This window comes from Monodon monoceros, unplaced genomic scaffold (assembly GCF_005190385.1).
Source record: "Monodon monoceros isolate NGI ecotype Baffin Bay Population unplaced genomic scaffold, NGI_Narwhal_1 Super_Scaffold_10, whole genome shotgun sequence".
Taxonomy (NCBI): Eukaryota; Metazoa; Chordata; class Mammalia; order Artiodactyla; family Monodontidae; genus Monodon; species Monodon monoceros.
This window is the reverse complement of record NW_021703766.1, coordinates 33,423,074-33,448,448: the sequence shown is the minus strand read 5'-3', so window position 1 is coordinate 33,448,448 and position 25,375 is coordinate 33,423,074. Positions and strand designations below refer to the sequence as shown.

Sequence of the window (25,375 nt, the reverse complement as noted above, 5' to 3'; positions counted from 1 at the left end):
ACGTTAAAGTTTGAGAAACCTAAAAAGAAACTGAAGAGGAAAGGGAACAGTGTTATGGGCAGAGGGAACAGCATATGCAAAAACCTAGAGAAGAAAGAAAGCTCTGTGTGTCCATGCAATGAAAGTGGCTCAGTGTGAGTGGGACAGAGTGTGTTGGCGGGGAACATGGTCACAGGGTCAGACATTCAAGGACTTGAGGGCTGAGTTGAGGAGCGGGATTTGACCTCAGGACCCTGGGGAGCATAGCAGGTGCCAAGCAGGGAGGGCATTGGGCAAGGAGAGCCTCCAGGGTTCAGCCAAGGCAGGAGGGGTCTGGAGACCAAAGAGGGCTGAGCTGAGATCTCACTGTTTTGTCTTCACAAGCAACACCCAGCTCCAGGGGTGTGTGTAGGGGGCTGGGGAGGAGCCTCAGTTATTCATTAATTTACCACCTGGTCCGGGGACCTGCTGAGTAGCAGCCCTGGGCTGCCCTCAAGTTGCTCCCGGGCTACGTGCTATGTGGTTGGAAGAGGGGTACAGGGGGCAGGACTTGGGGGTGCTTATTTAGCCCAGCCTCAGGTGGTCAGGAAGGCTTCCTGGAAGTGGTAGCCACTGAGTAGAGACCCAAGTGTAAGATTTAGGGCAGTGGCTCTCCGTCCTGGCTGCGTGTTTGAATCACATGAAAAGCTTAAGTAAAACCCCAGTACCCATGCCCGCACCCATGAGAGTTTTTCAGAGCCTCCCGGGTGACTCCATGTGCAGAGAATCGATGGTTTAGAACTTGATGGGAACAAGTTCTGGCCTCGCACTCAATCTTGGGAGGGACTACCTCACCAGGAGCAGGCTCCACCTCAGGAGATGAGCTTCCCGTCACAGGAGGTAACCAAATTACAGTTGGACACCACTGGCCAGGGGCGCTCTGGAGAGCTGTCCCCCCTGGGTACTGTGGACTGTGTGACTCTGAGGGTCTGTTTAGCCGGGAGCCTTCCTTTAGGAGCTTCCTTCCTTCATGATGTCTCTGGTGGAGGTTCCTAGAGGTTGGGCCTTATGTGGGCCCAGGCTCCATCCTCACTACGCAAAGCCACAGCTGGCTCTTCCCCTGCCACAAAGCCAAGGACCTGCCCTTGCCCTTTTGGACACAGCCCGCTCTCCATGGCAGGCCCAGGAGGCAGCCTCATTTTATAGATGAGAAGAGGGAGGCTATGGCAGGTGCCAGTCTTCAGGCCAGAGTGTCCAGTCCCTGGGCAGACACAGCAGGCAGAGCTGGTCCCAGCCTTTTCTCCTATCAGCAATCAGATTCCAGAACTGTAACCTCCTGGTGAGAGCCAGGGCCTCCTCTCAGAGGTGTCCGCATTGCGTCTGGGCTCAGGCATTTTCTGTCCCAACACACTCACACAACTCCTCCAGTTTGTAAGTCTCAGAGGCGCGGGGAAGAGCAGCCTGGGGAACGTGGCCTCCTGTAAATCCCTGACAGCGGGGCTGGATCCAGACTGTTACCCTGCACCTGGCTCTGGAGGAGATAAGATAAGGGCAGCGGTGCCCTGAGCCTGTGCCTGGGTGTCCCAGCCCTCGCCGAGCTTCTGCTGCTTTCTAGGAAAGCACTGTCCTCCCCCACCTCCGTTAGGCCATTCAGAACTCAGCATGTGCCAGACGGAGCACACCGGGAAGCAGCTGGCACACACTCAGATGGGTCATTGGAGGAGGGCTTAGGAAGGGGACTGCTCACAAAGGCCTGGCGGGTAGGGGACCTCGAGGGAGGGATGGGGCCTGGCCTGGTCATCGGTGCTGGGTGGTCACCCACAGGCCTGGTGGGCATGCCAGGGAGTGGGCACTGGATCTGGAGACAGAGGATACCCTGGTTCTAGGGGCCAGCCCTCTGGGAAAAGGCAGGAGGGAGCTGGGGCAAGGCTTCACTGGAGCCCAGTAGGCAGCTTCTCCTTCCTGTTCCCTTAAATCCCACCCTCAAGGCCTTGATATGTATGGCCGCCTTTGCTAAGGGCTTATGGAGGGTCAAGTACCTGCAGCACCACCTCAGATGGAACCTCAGACAGCCTACCTGGGCCTCCCCTTCCCCTCCAGGGGCATATTTTTTTATGTGACCCCACCCTCTCTCCCCACTCCCATCTTTCATCTCTGTTCTTCCCCCACTCCCCAAACCCTGTATCCCTAGCAGCAGAGTCATCTCTTGGGTTACCTTGACACCTGCTGACCCCATAGCTTATGGTACCTGCTACCTCTCTGTTCTCATCCCTCCTACTCTCTCCACTCCACCCACACTGACTGCTGTGCTATGTCTCAAACACCCTTCTGGCCTCAGGGCCTTTGCACATGCTGCTTCCTTCTGCCCGGATGCTCTTCCTCCAGATCCTGGCATGGCTTGCTCCCTCAGTTCCTTTAGGACTTTGCTCGAATGTTACCTTCACTGGGCGGCCTTTCCTGGCCTCCTGGGAACTTCCTCTTCCTTCCCATTTCTCATTTTTCTCCATAGCGCTTATCATGGGTGTCTACAGATTTTATTTATGTAGCTTAGTGTCCAGCTCTGCCACTGGCTGCAGGGATTGTTTTCTGTTTTGCTCACTGCTGTGTCCCAGTGTCTGGGGCAGAGCAGGGCACTCCGTAGATGCTCAAACATTGCATAGATGAATGAAACAAAGGTAGCGCCTCCCTAGAGACCCTCAGGTGGCCACCCTTGGTAACACTTGCTTTTATCCCTGACACCTGCTTGGGGTTCCTCCTGCAGACCCCCCGTGTTCCCCATCCTTTTGCCGGGCCCAGAGGCAGTTGCTGGTGGCTGGTGCCCCAGGAGAAAGCCCCTGGCCAGAAGAGAGCCTGGTTGACTCTGGAGGGTGTGGGGAGGTGGCCAGCATGCCTGCTCCATGGCCCCTGGGCCATCTGCTGACCAGGCCTCCCCTTGCCCTGCAGGCCAATGAATGCATGCGGATCAAGATCCTGGGCGACTGCTACTACTGTGTGTCAGGCTTGCCCGTGTCCCTGCCCAGCCACGCCCGCAACTGTGTGAAGATGGGGCTGGACATGTGTGAGGCCATTAAGTAGGTACCACGCACAAGCCTGGGGCACTGGGGCCTGTTCCCACGGCGGGCCCCTTCTGCTCCCCAAGGCGTGCTGGGGAATGCATTGTCCCTGCTTTGCATATGAGGAAACTGAGGCTCCAGGGGCGCAGGAGGCTTACCTGGACCACTCAGCAGTGTGTTTGCATCCCTCCCTCTGGGCCCACTGGGACTCCGAGTTCCAGAGAGTCTCAGAAGCTCAGAGCTGAGGGCCATGAGGACGGGCAGCTGGGCTCCGTTTCTCCGGAGGCTGAGCCTTTGCAGCAGCAGGGGAGCTGGCAGACGCAGCGTTGGACTCCAGGCCTCCGTCTGCTTCCTGTTCCCCCTGTGAAGACCCTAGAGTTGGGGGACTAGCCCTCAGCCTCCTGCGGCTCCTTGCCACCAACATCCCAGCTCCCCACAAGGCTCTCTGGAGCCCCGAGCAGCCGTGGTCTGTGGTGGTCAAGCAGGTGGCGGAGGGCCAGGCGGGCTTGGCCAAACGGCCCAGCGTTCGGGGCAGAGCCGGGCGCGGCTGGGCTGCCGGGCAGCGCACAGCTTCCGCGCAAACCCAGCTCCGGCTTGTCCTCCTGAAGTCTCACCAGAATAAAACCCGGTCAGGGAGTTGGTCCAGGTCACAGGCTGGCTCTGCGTCACCGCCTGTGTGACCTCGGGCTGGTGCCACAGCCCTGGGGCTTCCTTCCCTCCCTGGAGCATGTGGAGGTTGTGCGGGCCCTCCGCTCCCACTGGCTTTGACCCCGGCAGGCTCGGTCCATCCCTAGCCCGTTGGCGGACACGTGGCACCGGCTGCTGCCCAGGCCCTCACGCACTTATCAAAGGGACCCGGAGGCCTGCTCGTGTTGGGGGTGCCTTGTGCCCCAGGGAACTCTGAAGTTGGGGCTCCTTGTACTAAGTGGTGCTGGCAACCCCCAGTACTCCCAGTTCCCAGAGATGGGGGTGTGTAAGGCCCCCGAGGGCTGGCCCCATGTTCCTTGTTTCTGCTGGGTTTGGGGCAGTGTCTGGATCCCTCTGCAGACTCCGGCTGGGGCTGCCAGGCAGGGGTAACACCCAATGATAGTATGTTAGGGCCTCCAGCAGGAGCCACCGTGACCAGTGACAGTTGGAATTCCTCCTCCTTTTAACAGCCTTTGAGCTTGGGGCGGCCACATCCATTTGCACACTCCTAGACATGGGGGGCTCATCCCCTTGCAAGGAGGCAGCCCCCTCAGGCTGAGAACGTTCTCTTCTGTGAGCTGGGCCTGCCCTGTTCCCATACGCTCCCCGCACCCTTGCTCTGCCCCCACCCCGTGCCATACCCCCTACCAGGGACCTTGAGCCTGTCCTAGGGTTCAGGGCCCCCCAGCAGCCCTGGCTGGGGTGGGCTGACGGGCCTCTGCCCCAGGCAGGTGCGGGAGGCCACAGGCGTGGACATCAGCATGCGTGTGGGCATACACTCGGGGAACGTGCTGTGCGGTGTCATCGGGCTGCGCAAGTGGCAGTATGATGTGTGGTCCCATGACGTGTCCCTGGCCAACAGGATGGAGGCAGCTGGAGTCCCTGGGTGAGGCTCAGCTGGATGGCGGTGGGGTCAGAGGTCTGGGGCTGACTCTGGGCTGCGGTGGTGGGGTATCAGCATGGGGTCAGAGAGGGAATCAGTGACCTGAAGTGGGGGGAGCCCGCCCGGGCTCCGGCCTGCTCAGCCCTGCCTGCTGTGCACCCCCGGGTGGGTGTCTGCCCTCGCTGGGCCCTGCTGCTCTCTGACTCTCGTCTCCCCCAGCCGGGTGCACATCACAGAGGCGACGCTGAACCACCTGGACAAGGCGTATGAGGTGGAGGACGGGCATGGGCAGCAGCGGGACCCCTACCTGAAGGAGATGAACATCCGCACCTACCTGGTCATCGACCCCCGGGTACGAGGCTCAGCCGCGGCAGGCTGGGGGGTGGCGCTGGGGCTGTGCTTGGGAGCAGGGCCCACGCCCGGGGCATGGCCCCCGTGGAGGGAGAGGTGGGGCCCGCCCGGGGTAGGAGGCAGTGCCCCGTTACTAGGCATGGTCTAGGCCCCAAGGGACAACTTCTCTGGACCTCAGTGTTCTGTTCTATGAAACGGGGATAACAACGGCCCCTACCTCAAGAGGAGAGAAAGCTAATCTGAGTGAAGCCCTCCCCGTAACTGGGCACATCATAAACGTTCTGGAAACAATAGCCACTGTTAGTTTATCTTCCGTGAGGTGGCCACTGATCGTCCAGATTCTCAAAAGACACGTTTTAAAAACACGCTTCGGATGGGAGTCAGGGAAGCAAGGAGTGGCCAGGGGGCCAATAGGCAGGAGCCCCTGTGTGTCCTGGGCTCTGACCCGCCGCGTGCGCCTGCCCGGCCGGCGCCTCTAGGTTCTCAGTTGGCCCCACTCCCTTCAGGACCCCGTGGTGGGGAAGGCTGTGAGCCTGCTTCTGGGCCGTGGGCCCCGGGCCTGCGCCGGCAGGGGCTTTTCGCTCCCGCCTGTGGGAGGCCAGCTCGTCTGGGCCCTCGGTGAATCATCCTTGGGGCTTGCTCAAGAATGTCGGCAGTGGCTGGCTCCTTCCAGCTCCGTCTCACTCTGGCCTTTGCCGTCCTCGGGGCTGGCCCGCCTGCCAGTCTCTGGGGCAGCCGCGGGCCCGCCTGTGAGCCTCCCCCGACACCCTCGGGCTTCATCCTGCCGACATTCCCAGTGCGCCCTAGGTGGGTCAGCCATGCTGAGCGAGCGTCGGGGGAACCCCTCCTGGTACCTTGGGGCTGCTCCCAGCCCACTATCGTGGAAACCACCCAGCCCCTTGCCCTGTCCCTGCAGCTCTGGGCCCCGCCCCCCGCCCACTCCTCTGCCCCCCCCCCCCCCCCTCCCCCCCCCCCCCTCACGCGCCCCCTCCCCACCCCCCCGCCCCCCCCCCCACCGGGGCTTCCCCCCCCGCTTCCTTCCTCCCCCGCCCTGTGCCAGCCTCCTGTCCCTCCACTGCCAGGCTCTTTCCACTGCAGAGCCCTTGTCACTGCTGCCCCCTCAGCCCAGAGCCCTCTGTCCCAAATGCTCCTGTTTATCCTTTTTACTGTTTATTGTCAGTGTGAGCTCCACGGGGGCAGGCTCGGGGTGGGGGTCCCTCTTCTCCAGGCTTCAACCCCCGGTCCTAGGACAACGCCTGGTACAGAGCAGGGCCCCACATAGCTTGTGAACGAGTGAAGCAGAGCCCTTGACCCCGAGGTGGTGGCAGGCGTAGTCCTGTAACCCACCCCGCAGGGCCGCCGGATCAGCAGGTATGACCGCGGGCGCCCAGTCAGACTCGTGTTCCAGATGAACAAGGGAGGAGGCTTTAGTACGAGTGTCTCATGCAGGGTTTACTGGGCACCCTGTCTTTTATCTGGCAACGCTACCTTCCCCCATCTTTGTTTAATTTTATTCATTCCCGTAGTTGAAAATTCAAAAAGCATGAAGGGTGTGCTATAGAAAGTTTTTCGTGCATCCCTGTTCGCCGCCGGCACGTCCCCCCTGACGGGGACCCGTGTGGTGAGAGGTGTCTGTGCGCATCTAAGTAGAGGGGGAAAGACTCCTCTGGCCTCTTTGCTGAGCTGGCGGTAGCGCCTCCACCAGGGTGAGCTTTGCTTCACCAGCGACGTAACTTGGAGACCTTGCCTTCTGCGCACAGAGACCGCCCTCGTCTCTTCTCATGACTGCGCTGCGCGCACTGTGCCGAGGTGTGGTGGGACGGTCCTTTCCCAGCTCTGGCTTCTATAGGCTTACGTGTGTGTGAGGTGCCCCAAGGGATGAGTGTCCAGAGGTGGCCGGTAGGGGGCCCGTGGCCGGTGCAGGTTGCAGGTGCCCTCCCTGGGCCCTGCTTCTCAACAGATGCGTTTTTGCTCAGAACTGATGGATCATCAGGACCCGTTTAATTTTTAGGGACAGTGTCTGGCTTCCCTGCCCTAAGAGAGAAGTGGCAGTGGCCTTGAACTTGAAGAGCTGGTTGCCGTGTAGGCAAGAGTTGCTGACGGTGGAGGGGGAGGCAGAGAAATGTAACCTCCCCAGACCCCCAGGGCAGGTCACTCACCACAAGGTGCCGCTCGCTCTCAGGACCCCGGGACTCTCTGCACAAGGACTGAATTCCATGCCATTCCCTCTGGCCTGGCAGACAGACATGGCTCAGAGTTTAAGAATGTTTCTGTCCTAGGAGGAGGCAAGAAGTTTCCAGGAAAGTTGCTGCCTATGGCTGAACGAGTGTTTGTGGCAGTAGGTGTTGGTCTGTGTGGGTGTTTGTGGGAGCCGCCAGAGACTGGGACTCCTGCAGGGCAGGGCTGTGAGGGGATGAGGGGGACTCAACAGGCCTCGAGATGGCCCGAGCTTGTCCCTGGTGGCCTCGGGGGTCTTTCTCTTCCCTCCCCCTTTTCCAGTCCTGTCTGGCCTCGCCGGCTGAGGATGGTCCCAGGCAGGTTGTTGTTCTTGGCGGGGGGTTGGGGGAGAGGGCGGCAGGGCTGGGCCCCTCCTTCAGGGCCTGGCTAAGCCACCGTGTCCCTGGCATGGCCGCGGCAGGTTTGTGGCAGATACTGGACCCATGCTGTGTGTACGAGTGGAACTCCCTGGAATGCTGCCCCGTGGGGAGCAGCCCTGGGTTGGCCAGCATTCCCCTTCCTCCTGGCTGCTCCCACACGAACGATGTGTGTTGCCACATGTGGGTGGGCAGGGCAGGATGCCTGTGGCTTCTTCCCTGGGTGCCATCTCCCTGGGGTGCGTCCACCGGGAGGGGCCAATGGGCTTTCAGACCCAGGGAGCTTCAGGGGCCAAGTGGAGCCTTCGGGCTTGGGGCCTGACCCCACCTCTTGCTCTGGGGAGGCAGAGAAAGGCCTGAGGGGCTGTGCACAGTTGTGCCTGCGGCAGGGACAGGGCCCCGAGCTGGGACCTCCCCGGTGCCCGGCCAGGGAGAGCACTGGGCTTCCGCCAGTCCCCGAGGGCCTGCAGACCCAGCAGCTGTTTTGCCGTTTACCCTTTTGGCCAGATGGGCCAGCGTTCTGGGCAGCGTCGCACTTCTGGGGGAGCGGGATGGGGGCGGGCCGTTCCCGTGCTGAGAGGGGAGGGGTGGGACAGGCCGTGTCTGCGTCTGCCCGCAGAGCCAGCAGCCGCCCCCGCCCAGCCTACACCTCACCAAGGCCAAGGGGGACGCGACCCTGAAGATGCGGGCCTCCGTGCGCATGACCCGCTACCTCGAGTCCTGGGGGGCGGCGCGGCCCTTCGCACACCTCAACCAACGCGAGAACGTGAGCAGCAACGAGACCCCTGTGCCCCACGGGCGGAGGCCCAAGGTAGGACCTCTCCTCCCAGAGAGCTGGGAGCAGGAGCCGCGGGCAGGGGCGGGAGAGCACATGCTACGGGTGTCCTTCCGCTAAGGGTGTCCTTCCGGCCAAGCCTCACTTTCCGCATCTGCAGGATGGTTCCAGGCTCTGCCCTCCCTCGCTCCCTCCTGGGGCCCTTGGGGAAGTGAAGGCATTTGGAGAATGCTCCAGGGTGGCGGGGGATGTCCCTGGCCTCCTGGTTCTCCAGACCAAGTTCAGTTTCAGTTCTGGGTGCCTGCAGCTTGGACAGTCCTTGCATCCGAGAGTGGCAGAGACGATAGACCCAGTCCGGTGAGGCGCATCAGGGCCCCGGGTCCTGGAGAATAACCGTCTCCCCCTCCCTTCCCTTCCAGGCCATTCCCCTACGGCGCCACCGGACCCCTGACAGGTTTGTGCCCTGTCTCCTGCCTCCCTGGCCAAGTCCTGCCCCAGTCACCTCCTCCAGGCAGGCTGCCCTGACCAGCCTCTGTCCAGGAGGGCAGCTCCACAAGGCCCAGCCCTGACTATGGGTTTCGCCATGGCTTGGGTCAGAGTGTTTTTAGGAACCAAAACTTCACAATGATCGAGTGGCTGTTGTATACCCACCCTGTAGTGGGGTCAGTGGGGTTGGTGTGATGGAACCCTGGGGTTTAGTGGAAGAGACCTTGGACCGGGGCCTGGGGGTCTGCCCTTTGCTTCTGGCTGGGTGATGCTGGGCCTTCACTTGTCCTCTCTGGGCCTCAATGGGACCCGCCTGTCCCTCCTCCATCCTGCACGAGGCTCTGGGACCTCCTGCAGGCACCTGGGAACCCCACTTGGGTGAGTCATCTCGTCCACACCCCTGCCTCTGGGCAGGTAGATGTAGGTTCCCGGGCTGATGCTGTTGCGGGTGTCTGATTCCAGAAGTGCGTCCCCCAAGGGGCGGCCGGAGGATGACTCGTACGATGATGAGATGCTGTCAGCCATCGAGGGCCTCAGCTCCACGAGGTGAGGCTCCGAGACCTGTGCTCGCCTTGTGCCTCATGCCCAGTGGCTGTGTCCGTGGTGCTGCCTCCTGAGGGTGGCCCCCCACGCCCTCCCCCCGACTCCTCCAGGCGCCACCTCTCACTGCCTGTGTCTCCACCCCACAGACCCTGCTGCTCCAAGTCTGATGACTTCTACACCTTTGGGTCCATCTTCCTGGAGAAGGGCTTCGAGCAAGAGGTGAGGACCTCTGAGCAGCCCCAGGAACAGGGGCAACAAGGCCTGGGGTGGGGGGCGGGTGCTGGCCACAGGGCAGCCAACACCCCCAGAAGGTCTGCTCAGGGAGGGCGCTGGGGAGTCGCTCCAGCTGCCACTGGGCTGAGGACGGGGCTCAGTGCAGCCTGTTTGGGTTCTCTTCTTATTGGCCTCGCCCCTGCACCTGACACCCCCGTTAGTGCTTCCCCGACTTGGGTTTGGGAGACTTTGCTCCCTTCAAATGCCAAACCTCAGCCAGTGCTGATAGGGGCCAGCGTGCACCTTTGGCTCTGCACGTTTTAGGAAAAAGCCCCAAACTCAGTATCAGTTTGACGGGGCCTGACCGGTTCCCCCTTCTGGCTGCTGTAACACCATGCTTGTGTCCCACTAGTGACCGTTCACTTATTTTTCGAGAGTCTACTGGTTCTGCCAACGTCCAAGGCACGTGTGTGTCATTCTGCCCTCACCTGCAGGCCAAGGTGGGCGATGGTACCCATGTCACGGACCCCAAGGTTTGGGGCGTCTTGGCCTCAGGTGTGGCCTGAGAGAGTGACGCAGCCCACGGCTCTCTGGTGCTGGGACCTCTCTGCCGCTTCAGCCTCCAGGACTGGGGGTCTCCCTGAGTTGAGGGCTCCCTGTGTGGGGAGCTTGGGGTCTGGAGGCAGGTGTGGTCACCAGGAGAGCCGCCTGGCGGGCCACCTGCTGGCTGTGAGACCTGGACAGGCTGCCGGGCTCCCTGAGCCTCGGTTTGCTCATCTGTGGCGGGAGCCCTGTGGGCTGAGATCTTGAGACGGTGCCAGGTGTGGCGGGGCGGGCAGCACAGGCCCCCCGCCCGACAGCTTGGGGCTCAGGCCTGGCCGTGCTCCTCGGTTTGGGGTGAGAACAGAACCCCCACTAGCCCCAGTCGCAGCAGCCCCAGAGCTCCCATTTGGTTCTCGCCCACGGACTTGGGCTACAGGCTTTACAGGGACCTTGGAAATGAAGTCAGAGACCTGGGCGGGGTGGGGGAGGGGAAGGTATCACCTCTAAATGTAAAAGAGAGACTGCAGAATGGAAACAGATGAAAATTGTTTGTTCGGTGATGATGTAACAGTCAAGGAGGGGAGGAAGTCAAGGAGGGGGTGTAAGGCTTTTCTTAGAGATGATTAACTCGAGCCAGGGTGGAGCCCAGGAAGGGGTCAGAGCAAGTAGCCTGCCCTGCGGGCAGGGCCTCAGCCGCCCGGCCACCCCTCACAAGTCTCTGTCGCCCCCAGTACCGCCTGGCACCCATCCCGCGGGCCCGCTACTACTTCGCTTGTGCCAGCCTTGTGTTCATCTGCATCCTGCTCGTCCATGCCCTGCTCATGCCCAGGTCAGTCGGGGGGTGGGCCGGATGGTCAGGCACACTGGGGTCAGGCTAGGAGGGGTGGTGACCGTGCAGATCCCACCAGAAGACCTGCAGGAAGGGGCTGGCTGTTAGAGTTAGTACCTTTAGGCGTCAGAGCCCCAGAAACTGGACCTGGCACCGTGGCCCCCATACCTGGAGTTGCCAACGTTTAGTTTTAGTGTTAGTTGAACATGCTTGCACGCTCAAGCCGCAGGCCTCCCCACTCCCAGATGCCTCCCGCCTTCAAAGTCACCTGTTTTCTGTGTGGCCCTTCAGGCATTTCAGTGTTTTGAGACTGTTGCCTTAGGTGTTTGGAGTCCTAGAAGGGCAGACTCCTAAAACCGTAGCTGCTACCACCTCCCTCTTAGGTGTGGGAAATTGAGGCCTGGGGGGCGGCTTAATGCCTTATCCAGGGTGTGTGGCCAGTACACAGGAGCCGCTGAGATTCACGCTTCTGCGAAAGGGCTCTGTTGCTGGGGGCGGGGACGGGGCTGAGGTCACAGGGAGGTAGGAAGGTCAGCCAGTTGGAGGCTTCTGGAAGGGTAGTTAGGCCAAAGGATCCACTAGGATCGTGGTTCAGGATGTGCTTAATAAAGACGAAATAGGGAACGCTTTTCGATGGTGCTTGTGTGCCGGGCAAGAGTCTGAAGGCTGTATAACCAGTTATTTCTTGTATACTTGGCCCGGAAAGCGGGGCGTGATGTTGACCTTGGTCCTCGTGTCTCGGCCAGGCCTTGTGTGTTGTTCGTGGGGCAGCTGGACCACGGTGTGCAGTGTGCCCCTTCGGCTGAGTGCAGAGTAGCAGTTTGGGAGGGGGGAGAAGGTGAACTGAGGCGCTGGGGGTGGGGAGCATGCCGGTGGCTTGGTCCTGGGCAGAGGGTCCCCCAGAACTTAGGTTTTTCCTTCCTCTCCAGGATGGCGGCTCTGGGTGTGTCCTTTGGGCTGGTAGCCTGCGTGCTCGGGCTGGTACTAGGCTTGTGCTTTGCCCGTGAGCTCTTGGTGAGTGGGGAGGCCCCTGACTGGGCGGCGGGCAGGCCGGGCCCACCAGGTGTCGGGGCTGTGGTGGTGCGAGCCCCGGCCCCGTGACCCCTGCCCCTCCGGCCTGGAGCACGGTCTGGAGGCTTCTCCCAGGGCTCTCCGTCCTATGTGCTAGTAGTCCGCAAGCGGCTGCGGCTGTCCCCAACCCCAAGGGTGGGGCTGTCCCTTCTGTCTACGCACCACACGTGTCCTGAGCTCTGTGCCGGGCGGGCACAGCACCCCTGACTCCCCAGCAGAGCTCTCAGAAGCTCTCGCTCTGCTGGGCCCTTGGGCTGTGGGCCCCCGGGCCAGGCCTCCTGCGGGCTCTCCCTCCACCTCGGGTGTGGGTGCTGGGTGATGACAGTGATCTCCCTCCACCTCGGGTGATTCCGCAGAGGTGCTGCCCAGCCCGGGGCGCGCTCCGAGCCATCTCTGAGAGGGTGGAGACGCAGCCCCTGCTGCGGGTGTCCCTGGCCGTCCTGACCATCGGCAGCTTGCTCGCCGTCGCTGTCGTCAACCTGGTGGGTTCTGCGGCGGGGACGGCAGGCCTGGCAAAGACCCCTCGGGCCGTGCACGCTTCCGGGGAGGAGGGAGCAGTCTTTGACCCCTGGGGACCTCCGGATTCTAGAATCCTATAATCCTGTTGCCTAAAAGCCCATTTGGTGTGACTGTATCCAGAGCCCTGTGAGGTTCCCGTGGCGGCTCTGAGCTCCTCACCCTGTGTTTGTCACATGAGGACTTGGGGGCCCCAAGAGCGTTCACGTGGCCGACCCCACAGGGCCACCACGGCGTCCTGACGTCCCGGTCTTTCTTTCCTGCCCCTGAGGAGGTCCTGTCTCAGCCTTTCTGAGACCCAGTCTCCTCGCTGGGGATGAGCAGCCCTGGGCACAAGCTGGAGGGGACGCCTGGGCCCTGCTTCTCTGGCCGGGCTCGTGTGCTTGGGGCTCAGACAGCACTTGTCCCACCCGGTCCTCCCCCGCTCCGACATTTAGAGCCAGAGTCTCCCCCATCTCCGTGTCCCCTGCACTAGGGACTCTGTGACCACCTCCCTCAGCGTCACCTGCGGAGAAGGGGGCTCACTGAAAATGCTGCTCCCAGCTTCTGCCCCCGCCCTGAGTCAGGCGCTGGGGTGGCGTCCCTGTGCCTTCCTTGGGCTCCCTCTTCCCGCAGTGAAGCCGCCAGCTGTGGTGGGACGTCGGGGGCACAGAGGCTCCGGCCAGGCTTAGAGCCAGGCCTGGCAGGAGATGCCCATGGCGCTCTCGGAGGCCCCGGCCCTGCCCTCTGCCCGCTCCAGGTCCCCAGCCCCGCTCAGCCGGGGCAGACCCTGGAGCCCCTGGACCACCGCTCACAGGGACCTGTCTTTTCCGTAGCCGCTGATGCCTTTCCCGGCCCCAGGGCTGCCTGCTGGGAACGAGACGGGCCCGGGGGCCGTGAGCAGCTGGGAGAGGACCCTGTGCAAGCTCCTCCCGGTGAGTGTGTCCCTCGGGGCTCCTGGTGCCCTCACTCGGACTGTCCCTGCGTGCTCAGGACACACTGAGCACCGGAGCCCATGGGCATGGAAGAGCCGAGTCCCCCACCTCCCAGGCGAGGCGACAGAGCAGGGCTGGGTGGGGCTGAGGGGTCCAGGTGCTGGCGCCTGGGTCCAAGGCGAGAGGGTGGGAGCGCCCTGCGCTGGTGGTTGTCTCCTGACCACGCTCGTCATGATCTCCGCTTCATGGATGGGGGAGTGGTCGTGGGGAGGCCGACGGATTTGCCTCATAGGCGGCGGAGCCAGGACTGGGCCCAGGTGGGCTGACACCAGAAGCTGTGCCTGAAGCACCCTCCCGCACAGGATGAGGGCTGTGGGACTTGAGGGGGCTGGTGGTGAATTTAAGCTGGTCTCTAAAGGGCACAGAGGTTATGGGACGGGGGTTGGAAGAGGGGACAGCGAAAAAAAAGCCAAGGCAGGTAGTGGGCACAGTAGGTTTCAGGTGGTCGTGTCACGGGGAGGGGGTGGGGGAGGATTGGGAGATGAAGCCAGAGGTAGGTTAGATCCAGCTCCAGTGGAGCATGAGTGCCAGGGTGAAGAGCTTGGTCTTTATTCTGGGGGCAGTAGGGAGCCACAGAGTGCTCTTGAGCAGGAGAGTAACATGGGCAGAGACGCACTTTGGGGGGCACCGGCTCATGGCAGAACTCAGATCACTGCCTGGACCTTGTCACAGCCTCCCCAGCACCTGCATTTTTATTTACTGCGTTTCTTTTTCCTTGAGTTCACTTGCCATAAGTGGAAGTAAAAATATAGTTAAAAACAACATAATATAGAAAGTTTTAGATTCCGTTGCCTGCTCTTTGTTAAGGGAGGTCAGTGAGGCAGGAGAGTGATGCTGAAGACACACTGGATCTTCATGGATTCCTCTGTGGCTAAAGGTGTCCCTCCCTTGGGTGACCTCTGATCCGGGAGGTGCCTCTTGGTGACGGGAGATGGTGGGGTGACCGACGTCCCCGTCTCCCCAGTATTACACCTGCAGCTGCATCCTGGCCTTCATCGCCTGCTCTGTCTTCCTGCGGATGAGCCTGGAGCTGAAGGTCGTGCTGTTGACAGTGGCCTTGGTGGCCTACCTGGTGCTCTTCAACATCTCCCCGTGCTGGCAGTGGGACTGTTGTGGCTACAGCCTGGGCAACCTCACCAAGACCAATGGCACCCTCAGGTGGGGCTCAGACCCCACACTGCCGGGACCCCTGCCCACTGCCTGTCTCGACTGTGGCCCATCGTAGCACTTTTTGTCTTGTCTTAGTGTCATTTCAAACTAAGGTGTTTTTGCATTCACAGTCCCCTCTGGACCGGACACCTTGTGGGCTGGACCGGCAGGTGGCATGGTTTCCGCTTTACAGAAGGGGAAGTGATAGGCTCAGGCCCTGGGTCTGCAGCACTCAGAGCTGAGTGTGACTCATTTGCAGGGGGTGTCCCTGGTCCCAGGAGGCCACCTGGGTGACCCTGTCTCTAGGCCAGCGTGGGGGCGGGAGGCGGAGGCTTCAGCTGTAGCCCAGTCCCCTGCTTTGCGCCATGTCCTGGGTCTCCAGAGCTCTGGAGAGAGCAGTTGGCTCTGGTCTCTTCCCAGGCTGATGCGAGGGGCTGGCGTGTGCGTGGTTCTGGGGGCTCTGGGCCTCAAGTGGATTGAGGAGCGGGGGCCTGGCTCCCCTTGAACTAGAAGGCAGGAGCCTGGGGACCCAGAACTAGGTGTGCTCCCGTGGATCTGGCTTGCACCTGCACATTGCTTCTGCCGACCTGCAAGGCCTGTGGCCGCTCCCCTGCCTGCCTAGAGTGCTTTCCTTCAGACTTCGCCATGAATATCCCTTGAGACCCAGGTGTGAGCTCAGATGTCACCTCCCTGTCAACTGTACGTCCCCCTTTTCTTTACAACCTGAAGCGTCCTGTTTGCCAACCCCGAGAATGTGAGCTCCAAGGGCAACAATCTCCCATCTTGTTCACTTTCCCGTGGGCTGGCCCTGCGTCTGGGCCTCGTGCCATCCCCTGAATGTGGGGGGCTTTGGGCGGAAGTGGAGATGACGCCTGCCTTTCCCCTCATATCCAGCAGCTCCCCGTCCTGTTCATGGGATCTGAAGACAATGATCAATTTCTACCTGGTCCTGTTTTACACCACCCTCATCATGCTCTCCAGACAGGTACGGCCCAGGAGGCGCCCTCTGCGTCCCTAGCTCTACCTGGCTGCTTGTACCTCTTTCTGGAGAGGCCGGGGGTGGGGCTGGGGCTGCCTCAGATTTGGAGCAGCACACAGGACTGCAGTCTTTCGGGGACCTCCGGTCCCCTGGGTCGGGGTCCTTGGGCAAGTGTCCTTACCTCCCATCAGGACACGAGTGACATTTAATCCTGTGGGTCACTCGGCTGACTGGGGAGTGGCTGTTGAGTTGGGGACGTTTGCCAGGGGCACAGGCTGCAGTGCTGATGGGCCGGCTCCGAAGCCCCCAGGGTTACGAGTGCGCTCTGCCCTCGCTCACTGCTGCCGGGACACCGATGTTCCCTTCTGTCCGCAGATTGACTACTACTGCCGCTTGGACTGTCTGTGGAAGAAGAAGTTCAAGAAGGAACACGAGGAGTTTGAAACCATGGAGAATGTGAACCGCCTTCTTCTAGAGAATGTCCTGCCAGCCCATGTGGCCGCCCACTTCATTGGTGACAAGTTAAATGAGGTGTGGGTGAGAGGGGGCTCAGTCACTAGGACAGGGAGACTGACGGTACAGATGCAGTCCCGTGGAGGGACGCGCTATAGCTACAAGGTGCTTTCTGCACTTGGTTTCCATGGCTCTTGGCCTCACTGATGCGCCCAGGAGACCATGTGTGGTGTTAGCTGTAAGAACGCAGGCTTTGGATCGGAGACTAGGGTTCAGGTGTGATTGTGGACAAGATCTCTCACTGCCCTGGGCCTTGATTTTCACATCTATAAAATGGGGCTGATAGTACTTGGCTGGCAGGATGGTTGCGAGGATCAAATGTCCAGGTATTTGCAATCTGGACCATCTGTTGATGAAAACATGCATTTTTACCAATTCTGTGTAGCAGAGAGTTTTTTTATCTATGGAAACTCGGGCCCAGTGGGCATGGATCCCAGGCCTCCTGTTACCTTCTGCCACCCACGGGTTCTCAAGCCCAGCTGTACAGACCCAGGGTACTTAAAGGAGCCCCAAACCAACCTGAGTCTGACCCTCCCCGACACATTGATTCAGAATCTCCTATTTGTAACGGCCCCCACTTGAGTCCCATGTACAGCCAGCATCTGTTCCTGGAGCGCACGGAATCGCCTCCCGTCTGCTTCCCCCCGCCACCTGCCCCAGCGAGGTCTGGTGGCCACAGGGTCATGTTTCTACCCACCTCCAATCCAGGACTGGTACCATCAGTCCTATGACTGCGTGTGTGTCATGTTTGCATCCGTGCCGGACTTCAAAGTATTCTACACGGAGTGCGACGTCAACAAGGAAGGGCTGGAGTGCCTGCGCCTGTTGAACGAGATCATAGCTGACTTTGATGAGGTAAGGCCTCCCTCCACACAGCCTGGAGAGGGCAGGGTGGGGCCGGGGGCACCCTGCGCCCACTGAACACGTGTGCTGCGGCGCCCTTGGGGAGAACACATGGTACACAAATTATAAAACGTACCTACACGTTTGCTTGTTTGTTTTGTCACGATGTAATTTATCTTCTCTGTGAGGGGCAGCTTGCTTAGGTTTAGGTTGTAGAACAGTCTGATTTCCTGCTAAGCCCATGCTAGCAACCTGTTTCAAAGGAAGTCACTCAGTTTGGGCTTAACTCTTAGCTGCAAATAATCGACATTCCTGTGTAGATACTGTTGGGCGGGGTGTTTGCTCCTTCGCAGGAATGAGACCAGATGAGAATGGAAGAGACAGGGAATGTCAGGGAACAGACACGAGGGAGCAGCAGGGAGAGAACCCAGAGGCTGTGTCCCCACCTGTACGGAGGTGTGAACTCAGGTGGGAAGGGCCCCGCATGAGAAATGTTTGCATTAGGAGTGGTGGTGGGAGAGAATCCTACACCCTTCTCAGAACCTGGGACAGGCCTGGGCTGCAGCTGTGTTATATGGCCTGCTTCCTTTCGTCTTATAGCTGCTGTTAAAGCCCAAGTTCAGTGGTGTGGAGAAGATCAAGACCATCGGCAGCACGTACATGGCAGCTGCAGGGCTCAGCATCCCCTCAGGGCACGAGAACCAGGTACCCAGGCAATCTGGTGGTCTCATGTCCCAGCCCCAGATGAGGGGAAATTCAAGACAGCCCCAGACCGACACCTCTCTGTGCCCCCTCCTTTGAGGGAAGGGCAGAGGAGCTCATGGCTCAGCCTGAGGGAGCCTTTTGGTGGAGGGGTTGGGGCAGGCGGCCCCTCACCAGGAGGGGAGCTTAGGTGGGGGAGCAGGTCCTAGACCCTCTGTGGAGGAGCCTCGGTACATCTCTGCCCATCAGTGGTTCCCCCATGGGTTTCATGCCCAGGCTGGCACACAGCGCTCAGCAGGTCAGGGTGTTCTGGAGCGTCCGTCTGACAGCCGGTGGAGGCAGGAAGACGGGGTGTGATTGGGCCTGGCCCCACGGAGTGCTCTGTCCTGCAGGACCTGGAGCGGCAGCATGCCCACATCGGCATCATGGTGGAGTTCAGCACTGCCCTGATGAGCAAGTTGGATGGCATCAACCGGCACTCCTTCAACTCCTTCCGCCTCCGAGTTGGTGAGGTCCTGGGAAGGCGGGCTGGGCCTGAGCTCCGGGTGGGACTGTGCAGCTCCCGCCTCCTGGCAAATCCACTCTCAGTCCGGTGTATGTTGCCATCTGCTATGAAAAGTTTTAGAAATCCCTTTCTGATCTTAAAACCCCAGCGACTGGGTAATAAGAATTCTTTGCCTACTATTTATGAAGTTACCTTGGCAAGTTTTAAGTAAACAGGAATGTATCACTACGGGGACTGGAAAGCCCAAATCCCTGGCTGTAAAGAGGTGACCTTGAATACACTGAGAACAAAGCAAAATCATTAACCTAAGTAGTCACTGTTAGCTAACGGGGTCCGTGCTCAAAGCCCATTTACTGTTCAAAAGATTAGTAGATACAAGAAGTGTTAAGAGTGGACTCAGGTTTCACATCCAGCACAGTCTGGAAAAGAACTGCCCAGGGAGCGCTCTCCTCCCATCCCAAGTACCACCTCCTGTCAGACTCAGGAAGCACCCTTCCAACCTTCATTGCAGTTGTTCTGTCAACGCTTTCTGTGGTTGTCGGGTGGATTCTGTGGCCTTATAAGCCTGAGGCTTTGCCTCTATGATCTGCTAACTGCAAACATGTTCTTTAGGCATAAACCATGGGCCCGTGATTGCTGGAGTGATTGGGGCACGAAAACCTCAGTACGACATCTGGGGAAACACGGTCAATGTTGCCAGTCGAATGGAGAGCACTGGAGAACTTGGGAAAATCCAGGTAAAAGCTCACCTGGGGAAACCTGTGCCCAAGGGGGAAAGAACTTCCCGGAGGTGAGGGAGCCTGGGCATCAGTCAGCTGTGGGATTCTAGCCACAGAATTCTCGAGGGAAACCAGACCCCGTCGGCCGATTTCTCTTCATCCCTCCCACAGCAGATTTTCTTTCTGCTTCTGAAGACAGAGGTTTCTTTTCCTTTTCAGGTTACTGAAGAGACGTGTGCCATCCTCCAGGGACTCGGTTACTCTTGTGAATGCCGCGGACTGATTAATGTCAAAGGCAAAGGCGAACTGCGGACTTACTTTGTCTGTACGGATACTGCCAAGTTTCAAGGGTTGGGGCTGAACTGAGGGCTTTAGGTAGGTGCAGAACGTGCTGGAAGCCCATTTCCTTCCCTGAAGCAAGCCAGGGGGAAGGCTCAGCCCCACGTCGGTCACAAAGGCAGTCCAAGGGTTTGGCCATTACCACCCCTAGCAGGTGGTTGTGCATGGCTTCCTTGAACTGGCACTAGAGGATTTCTCAGCTTGAGGCGACCACCAAGCCTTACACACAGGCAGCCAGAACCTCTGTGCTGTCGGGAGTCTGCAACTCGGCCTCCAGCACAGCAGGGAACAGCTCATTTGTGAGTTTTAGACCCTCATCCCCCCAGGTGCTGTGGATGAGACCTCAGAGCATGACCTGGAGACCCCTGCCCACCCCTACTCCCCCTTGGCCTGTGAGCTGCACAGGCGAGACTCGTCTTTCTTTTCTTGTCCAGGATGGGTGGAGACTCCTTTCTCCCCAGCAGAACAGCTAGAAGAGTCCACGTTTCTCATACAGGCATTCTGGTAAAGAGTTGAAAGGGTGCTTGTTTTAAATCTATAAATGGTTTCAAGCAATTGGGAGAAAACCCCCCAGCGGACACTTCTTACTTCTTGTCATCTTTGGTATGTGTCTGTTTTAAATGGATACATTGTTAATGGAGGTATTTCTTATCCTTTAAATGACTTCTGAGATGCTAGACAAATTATCTTCTCTGCAGCGTAGTCTCTGCCTTTGTAACCACTGACACGTAAGTGGGACCACTGTCCAGGGTGAGCATATGAGATCAGCTCAGCTGTGGGATGGAGCTCAGAGGAATGCGGCTCATAGCAGGAAGGCAAGGAGTGTCACAGCCTTGGCTTTGAATCAAACAACTTTGAAGCCAGAATTCTGGCTTTAATATGAGAAAAGCCTAGAAAATAAGGTATAAGCTCTTAGCCCTTCCTTGACTCCTCATGCATTCTTGAGCACCCGCTGCAACCTTCAACTCTGTCTTAGCTTTGTACTGGAAAGGAATGGAGTCTGTGTGGAGAGAAGCTGGACAGCCTGTAGTTCTTTCCTTTCCTTCAGTCCTCATAGCTAGCTCTGAAGAGCTTCAAAACTAAGAGCATCTACTCAGCATTAGCACGTGTAGAGGTTCCTGTATCTGGGAGGCCAGCCCTCTCACAGGTGCTCAGATGGCCTTGTTCTCAACTGAATGAATCAAGGCAAGGGAAGACGCCAGGTCTGTGAGGTGGTGTCTTACAGCACTTTAGCTCTAAAAGAATGGAAAGAAGTCTACCTATGTTGTTTCAAGGTGAGAAATAATAATAACCAAACTGCCCTTTCCGTTTTCTGAACTGACGTCATTGCCTCATAACCACAGTATCCCTGGGGTTTCTGATAAATACAGCTGGATTTCACTATCCAGCAGGAATTCTTAGCCAGAAGTCATCCATGAACTCCCCTGAAATTATACAGAAAACCTTGCATACGTGAGGCTTCAAAAGATTACACAACGTTGCAGACAGGTGACTGAGCAGCCAGGTCTGCCTGGGACGGAGGGCTGTGGGGTGAGCTGGCACCCCAGCCACGGGCAGGGAGGGGACTGAAGCCCAAGCTGTTGCCTGCTGGTGCTGTGTCTTGTTGGGAGCTGGGTGGGCTAGTGGCAGCTCTGATGCTCTGCATGAAACTGGAATAGGTAGGAATAAATCACAAGAACTTGCTGGCCTAAAGGAATTTCATTGTGAAAACGCTGGTAAGGGAAATAAGCCGTACTTAAATTGCCTTTTTTACACACCAATTCTTCATCTAAGTACTATGCTGAAATCTATACCCTTAAAATCAGGAGTGACCAGGGCTGCTCAATAGGGCTCTCCTGGGAAGTCAGGAAGGTTCTGTCACGGATATGGTGTAGACACACATCAGTGTGCTGGGCCTCTCTGAGGTGGGCATACTTCTGCTCTTGCAATATGCAAATTACCTTCTTCCTCTGGCAAAGAAATCCCAGTTGGGAGTTTTAAAAAAATAATTGGTTACCATATATGTATTTTTCTTTCACTGTGCTCAGATAAGAATATTGTTTTGAGGGTTTTTTTTGTTTTGTTTTGTTTTTGCGGTACGCGGGCCTCTCACTGTTGTGGCCTCTCCCGTTGCGGAGCACAGGCTCCGGACGCGCAGGCTCAGCGGCCATGGCTCACGGGCCCAGCCGCTCTGCGGCATGTGGGATCCTCCCGGACTGGGGCACGAACCCGCGTCCCCTGCATCGGCAGGCGGACTCTCAACCACTGCGCCACCAGAGAAGTCCCTAAGTTTTGAGTTTTTGATGATCAGATCATAGTGTGTAACTGACCATAAAAATCACTTAGTTATTTTTCAAAAATTTGTTTTCCAATTACCAAGTCATTTCTTCACAGGTGTCATTTTGCTTTATGACAAGTATCTTTCCTAACACTGACGTTCTCTATGGGTCAGGGACCTGCTTCAGATTTCTACTGAGGTGGCCTCACTGATGCTAGTGAAAATCACACCTGAAGTTTTCTGGTTTACTTATTAAGAACATTTCCTAACAGACAAGCTCATTAACCACTGTATACATTGTGTATATGTACAGAAATATGCTTTGAGAAAGTACATGCAAATGACTAGGGGTTATTCTATATACTGAATATTTATAGACCTGTAACATTTGTTTCAAAATGTTATGATTTCATTTTTATAAAGCACCAGTGTTTCTCCTTTGTTTAGCTTTTCAGAGATTAAATTAGCAATTTGGAAAACCTGATGTCCCAAGGTTTTTTTTTTGTCAGTTTTTTTTTTTTTTAACATCTTTATTGGAGTATAATTGCTTTACAATGGTGTGTTAGTTTCTGCTTTATAACAAAAAGTGAATCAGTTATACATATGTTCCCATATCTCTTCCCTCTTGGGTCTCCCTCCCTCCCACCCTCCCTATCCAGGTGGTCACAAAGCACCGAGCTGATCTCCCTGTGCTATGCGGCTGCTTCCCACTAGCTATCTATTTTACCTTTGGTAGTGTATTTATGTCCATGCCACTCTCTCACTTTGTCCCAGTTTACCCTTCCCCCTCCCCATATCCTCAAGTCCATTCTCTAGTAGGTCTGTGTCTTTATTCCCGTCTTACACCTAGGGTCTTCATGACCTTTTTTCCTTCGATTCCATATATATGTGTTAGCATATGGTATTTGTTTTTCTCTTTCTGACTTACTTCACTCTGTATGAGACTCTAGGTCCATCCACCTCACTACAAATAACTCAATTTCGTTTTTTTATGGCTGAGTAATATTCCATTGTATAGAGGTGCCACATCTTCTTTATCCATTCATCTGATGATGGACACTTAGGTTGCTTCCATGTCCTGGCTATTGTAAATAGAGCTGCAGTGAACATTGTGGTACATGACTCTTTTTGAATTATGGTTTTCTCAGGGTATGTGCCCAGTAGTGGGATTGCTGTGTCGTATGGTAATTCTTAGTTTTTTAAGGACCCTCCATACTGTTCTCCGTAGTGGCTGTACCAATTCACATTCCCACCAGCAGTGCAAGAGTGTTCCCTTTTCTCCACACCCTCTCCAGCATTTACTGTTTCTACATTTTTTGATGGCCATTCTGACCAGTGTGATGATATCTCATTGTAATTTTGATTTGCATTTCTCTAATGATGAATGATGTTGAGCATTCTTTCATGTGTTGTTTGTTGGCAATCTGTATATCTTCTTTGGAGAAATGTCTATTTAGGTCTTCTGCCCATTTTTGGATTGGGTTGGTTTTTTTTTGTTATTGAGCTGCATGAGCTGCTTGTAAATTTTGGAGATGAATCCTTTGTCAGTTGCTTCATTTGCAAATATTTTCCCCCATTGTGAGGGCTGTCTTTTGGTCTTGTTTATGGTTTCCTTTGCTGTGCAAAAGCTTTGAAGTTTCATTAGGTCCCATTTGTTTATTTTTGTTTTTATTTCCCTTTCTCTAGGAGGTGGGTCAAAAAGGATCTTACTGTGGTTTATGTCATAGAGTGTTCTGCCTATGTTTTCCTCTAAGTTCGATATCAGTTTCTGGCCTTACATTTAGGTCTTTAATCCATTTTGAGCTTATTTTTGTGTATGGTGTTTGTTAGGGAGTGTTCTAATTTCATACTTTTACATGTACCTGTCCAGTTTTCCCAGCACCACTTACTAAAGAGGCTCTTTTCTCCACTGTATGTTCTTCCCTCCTTTATCAAAGGTAAGGTGAACATATGTGCGTGGGTTTATCTCTGGGCTTTCTAAGCTGTTCCACTGATCTATATTTCTGTTTTTGTGGCAGTACCATACTGCCTTGATTACTGTAGCTTTGTAGTATAGTCTGAAGTCAGGGAGCCTGATTCCTACGGTGTTCTGAATTTAAATGTTTTCTTGGTCTTCGGGAACTTACCTTATTAGCTAAGTAGATCTAAAGTTTGAGTCGGTTACTGCCTGAATTATGTTTGAGAGACAAACTCTAAAAAGACTTGATAAGTACATATTTGAACTGATTCTTTAATTCTCTTGGCATATGATTTCAAGTATGTTTTTGAAAGATTAGGTCATCTTAACTCTCTTGAGAGATTCAATTTTCCTTCACCCTACTTGTTAAGTGTTAGTTTTCAAAGTCATGAAAATAATAAAATAGCTTCCTGCCTGGATGTTTTATAGAAGGGCTCCATGCAGTCTGAGTAGGGTCTTAAGCTTAATTTGTTCACTGAACTAGGCTACAGTCTAGTGCCTGGTTATAGAAGAAGACCGCATCATCGTCTCCTACTTAAGTAATCAGACTGCTCGGGCACTTGACCTTTGCATTTCAGGTAAAAGTAGATGAGTATTAGTTTAGGGTGTATGGCAGAAGCATAGGTAACCTGTGAGAAACAGTAAATAGAAACGTAAACTTTCCTTTAAGCTTGGTGATTTCCTTATGTATTCATGGATGATTTAGTTTGTTATCTTATTTGGCTTATCCTTCTACTGTAGTTCCAAATAACCCTCTGACAAATGGCAAAAACAAACCAAAAAGGAACACTAGACAAGTTAGTGCTATGAAACTCCTGATATGTTCTGTTTGTTTTTTTTCTGTGGTGGTGGGAAGCCCCTAATCCTTCTACATAAGGACATCATTCCCAACAGGTATACAGGGGGCACACTAGTAAATTCTAAAGTTATTTTAAGTGTATTTGTTTTCATGGCATAACAATGGAAAATCTCATTGGATGGGGATTTTAAAGAAGAGTTTCTCAGTCATGGTCCTGCCTGTGAAACATAAGGAAGCAGCACTATCACTGCTCTGCAAGAACTTTGCCCAGGTCCACTCCCACCCACTTTCTGCTCAGTATGGCAACAGGTCAAAATCATTCATTCCTCACAAGGCCACTTTTTGAATAAATCATCAAGGTGAAATCTGGTAAGTCAGGAACCATTTGGTTATAATTTCCTTAATGAGAAGTATGGCAAATGTGGCAAAATGAGGGATTTCAGTTATTTGGGGGAACTTCTTTTAATGGATGGTCATAAAAAGGCTGTTCTATTTTTTGAGATTCTCTCTATCATTTCATCCTCAGATTTAGCCCCAGGGAAAGGTGAAGGGGTAACTTAGCTGATATGCACAATACAGCTCACAGTCCCAGGTTCAGCTTTATTACCTAATAGAAGTCCAATCTCTGGAACATTAAAATTAATTGCTCCAAAGTTTAATTAAAAACACAATTTACAAATATTTAATATCTTCTGAAAAAGCATTTCCAAGTTAAGAATGAAAAAAATATATACGTAATATATAATCAAATACCAGTTAGCTTCAAATCCCATCAGGTCCACACTCAGTAACATCACTCTTTTTCGGTTCTTCAAAATCTGGAAGAAAAAACCCCCTTCATTCAGTACTTTTTTCCTTTTAATTAGAGAAGGTATGTGACGGTAAAAAAAGGGTAACTGTTGACAGCCCTTCTTTACTATGTTCAAGGTTAAAGACTAGGTGCATCACTGTGGCTTTTTTTTTTTTTTTTTTGGCAAATGTGGTGAAATCTTTATTCCTTAGACAAGATGGAAAGAAAACTAAATAGTTTATATGTTAACAGCAGAGACAAAACCTTTCAGATGTTACTTGGAGAGGGAAGACCAATGTTATTTTTACTCACACTTATTAGCCCTCCACTCTCCCGGAAACACAGGG

General features: G+C 55.7%; 2 protein-coding genes across 13 annotated transcripts in view; one reads left to right on the top strand and one right to left on the bottom strand.

Annotated features, from left to right (window-relative positions):
- ADCY7 (adenylate cyclase 7) overlaps nucleotides 1-21,956 on the top strand; it is a 59,191-nt gene extending 37,235 nt beyond the window's left edge. For 8 of the 10 annotated variants that reach the window (XM_029240024.1, XM_029240036.1, XM_029240015.1 and 5 more), the window contains 19 exons: nucleotides 2,902-3,029; nucleotides 4,426-4,584; nucleotides 4,801-4,933; nucleotides 8,146-8,337; nucleotides 8,721-8,755; nucleotides 9,250-9,333; nucleotides 9,477-9,549; nucleotides 10,818-10,915; nucleotides 11,845-11,929; nucleotides 12,343-12,468; nucleotides 13,318-13,416; nucleotides 14,441-14,634; nucleotides 15,520-15,610; nucleotides 15,980-16,135; nucleotides 16,826-16,972; nucleotides 17,561-17,665; nucleotides 18,055-18,169; nucleotides 18,780-18,904; nucleotides 19,106-21,956. In XM_029240024.1, the coding sequence (XP_029095857.1) occupies nucleotides 2,902-3,029; nucleotides 4,426-4,584; nucleotides 4,801-4,933; nucleotides 8,146-8,337; nucleotides 8,721-8,755; nucleotides 9,250-9,333; nucleotides 9,477-9,549; nucleotides 10,818-10,915; nucleotides 11,845-11,929; nucleotides 12,343-12,468; nucleotides 13,318-13,416; nucleotides 14,441-14,634; nucleotides 15,520-15,610; nucleotides 15,980-16,135; nucleotides 16,826-16,972; nucleotides 17,561-17,665; nucleotides 18,055-18,169; nucleotides 18,780-18,904; nucleotides 19,106-19,252 (2,292 nt within the window). In that variant the 3' untranslated portion in view covers nucleotides 19,253-21,956. Of the gene's footprint in view, nucleotides 1-2,901; nucleotides 3,030-4,425; nucleotides 4,585-4,800; nucleotides 4,934-8,145; nucleotides 8,338-8,720; nucleotides 8,756-9,249; nucleotides 9,334-9,476; nucleotides 9,550-10,817; nucleotides 10,916-11,844; nucleotides 11,930-12,342; nucleotides 12,469-13,317; nucleotides 13,417-14,440; nucleotides 14,635-15,519; nucleotides 15,611-15,979; nucleotides 16,136-16,825; nucleotides 16,973-17,313; nucleotides 17,429-17,560; nucleotides 17,666-18,054; nucleotides 18,170-18,779; nucleotides 18,905-19,105 lie in introns of those variants that run through there. The other 2 variants (XM_029240052.1, XR_003796319.1) reach the window with 2 other exon arrangements.
- Nucleotides 21,957-24,490: 2,534 nt separating this feature from the next.
- The window catches only part of BRD7 (bromodomain containing 7), a 38,428-nt gene continuing 37,543 nt past the window's right edge, over nucleotides 24,491-25,375 (bottom strand). The window contains exon 16 of one of the 3 annotated variants that reach the window (XM_029208229.1): nucleotides 24,491-25,056. In XM_029208229.1, the coding sequence (XP_029064062.1) occupies nucleotides 25,001-25,056 (56 nt within the window). In that variant the 3' untranslated portion in view covers nucleotides 24,491-25,000. The remainder of the gene's footprint in view (nucleotides 25,057-25,375) is intronic. The other 2 variants (XM_029208221.1, XM_029208212.1) reach the window with 2 other exon arrangements.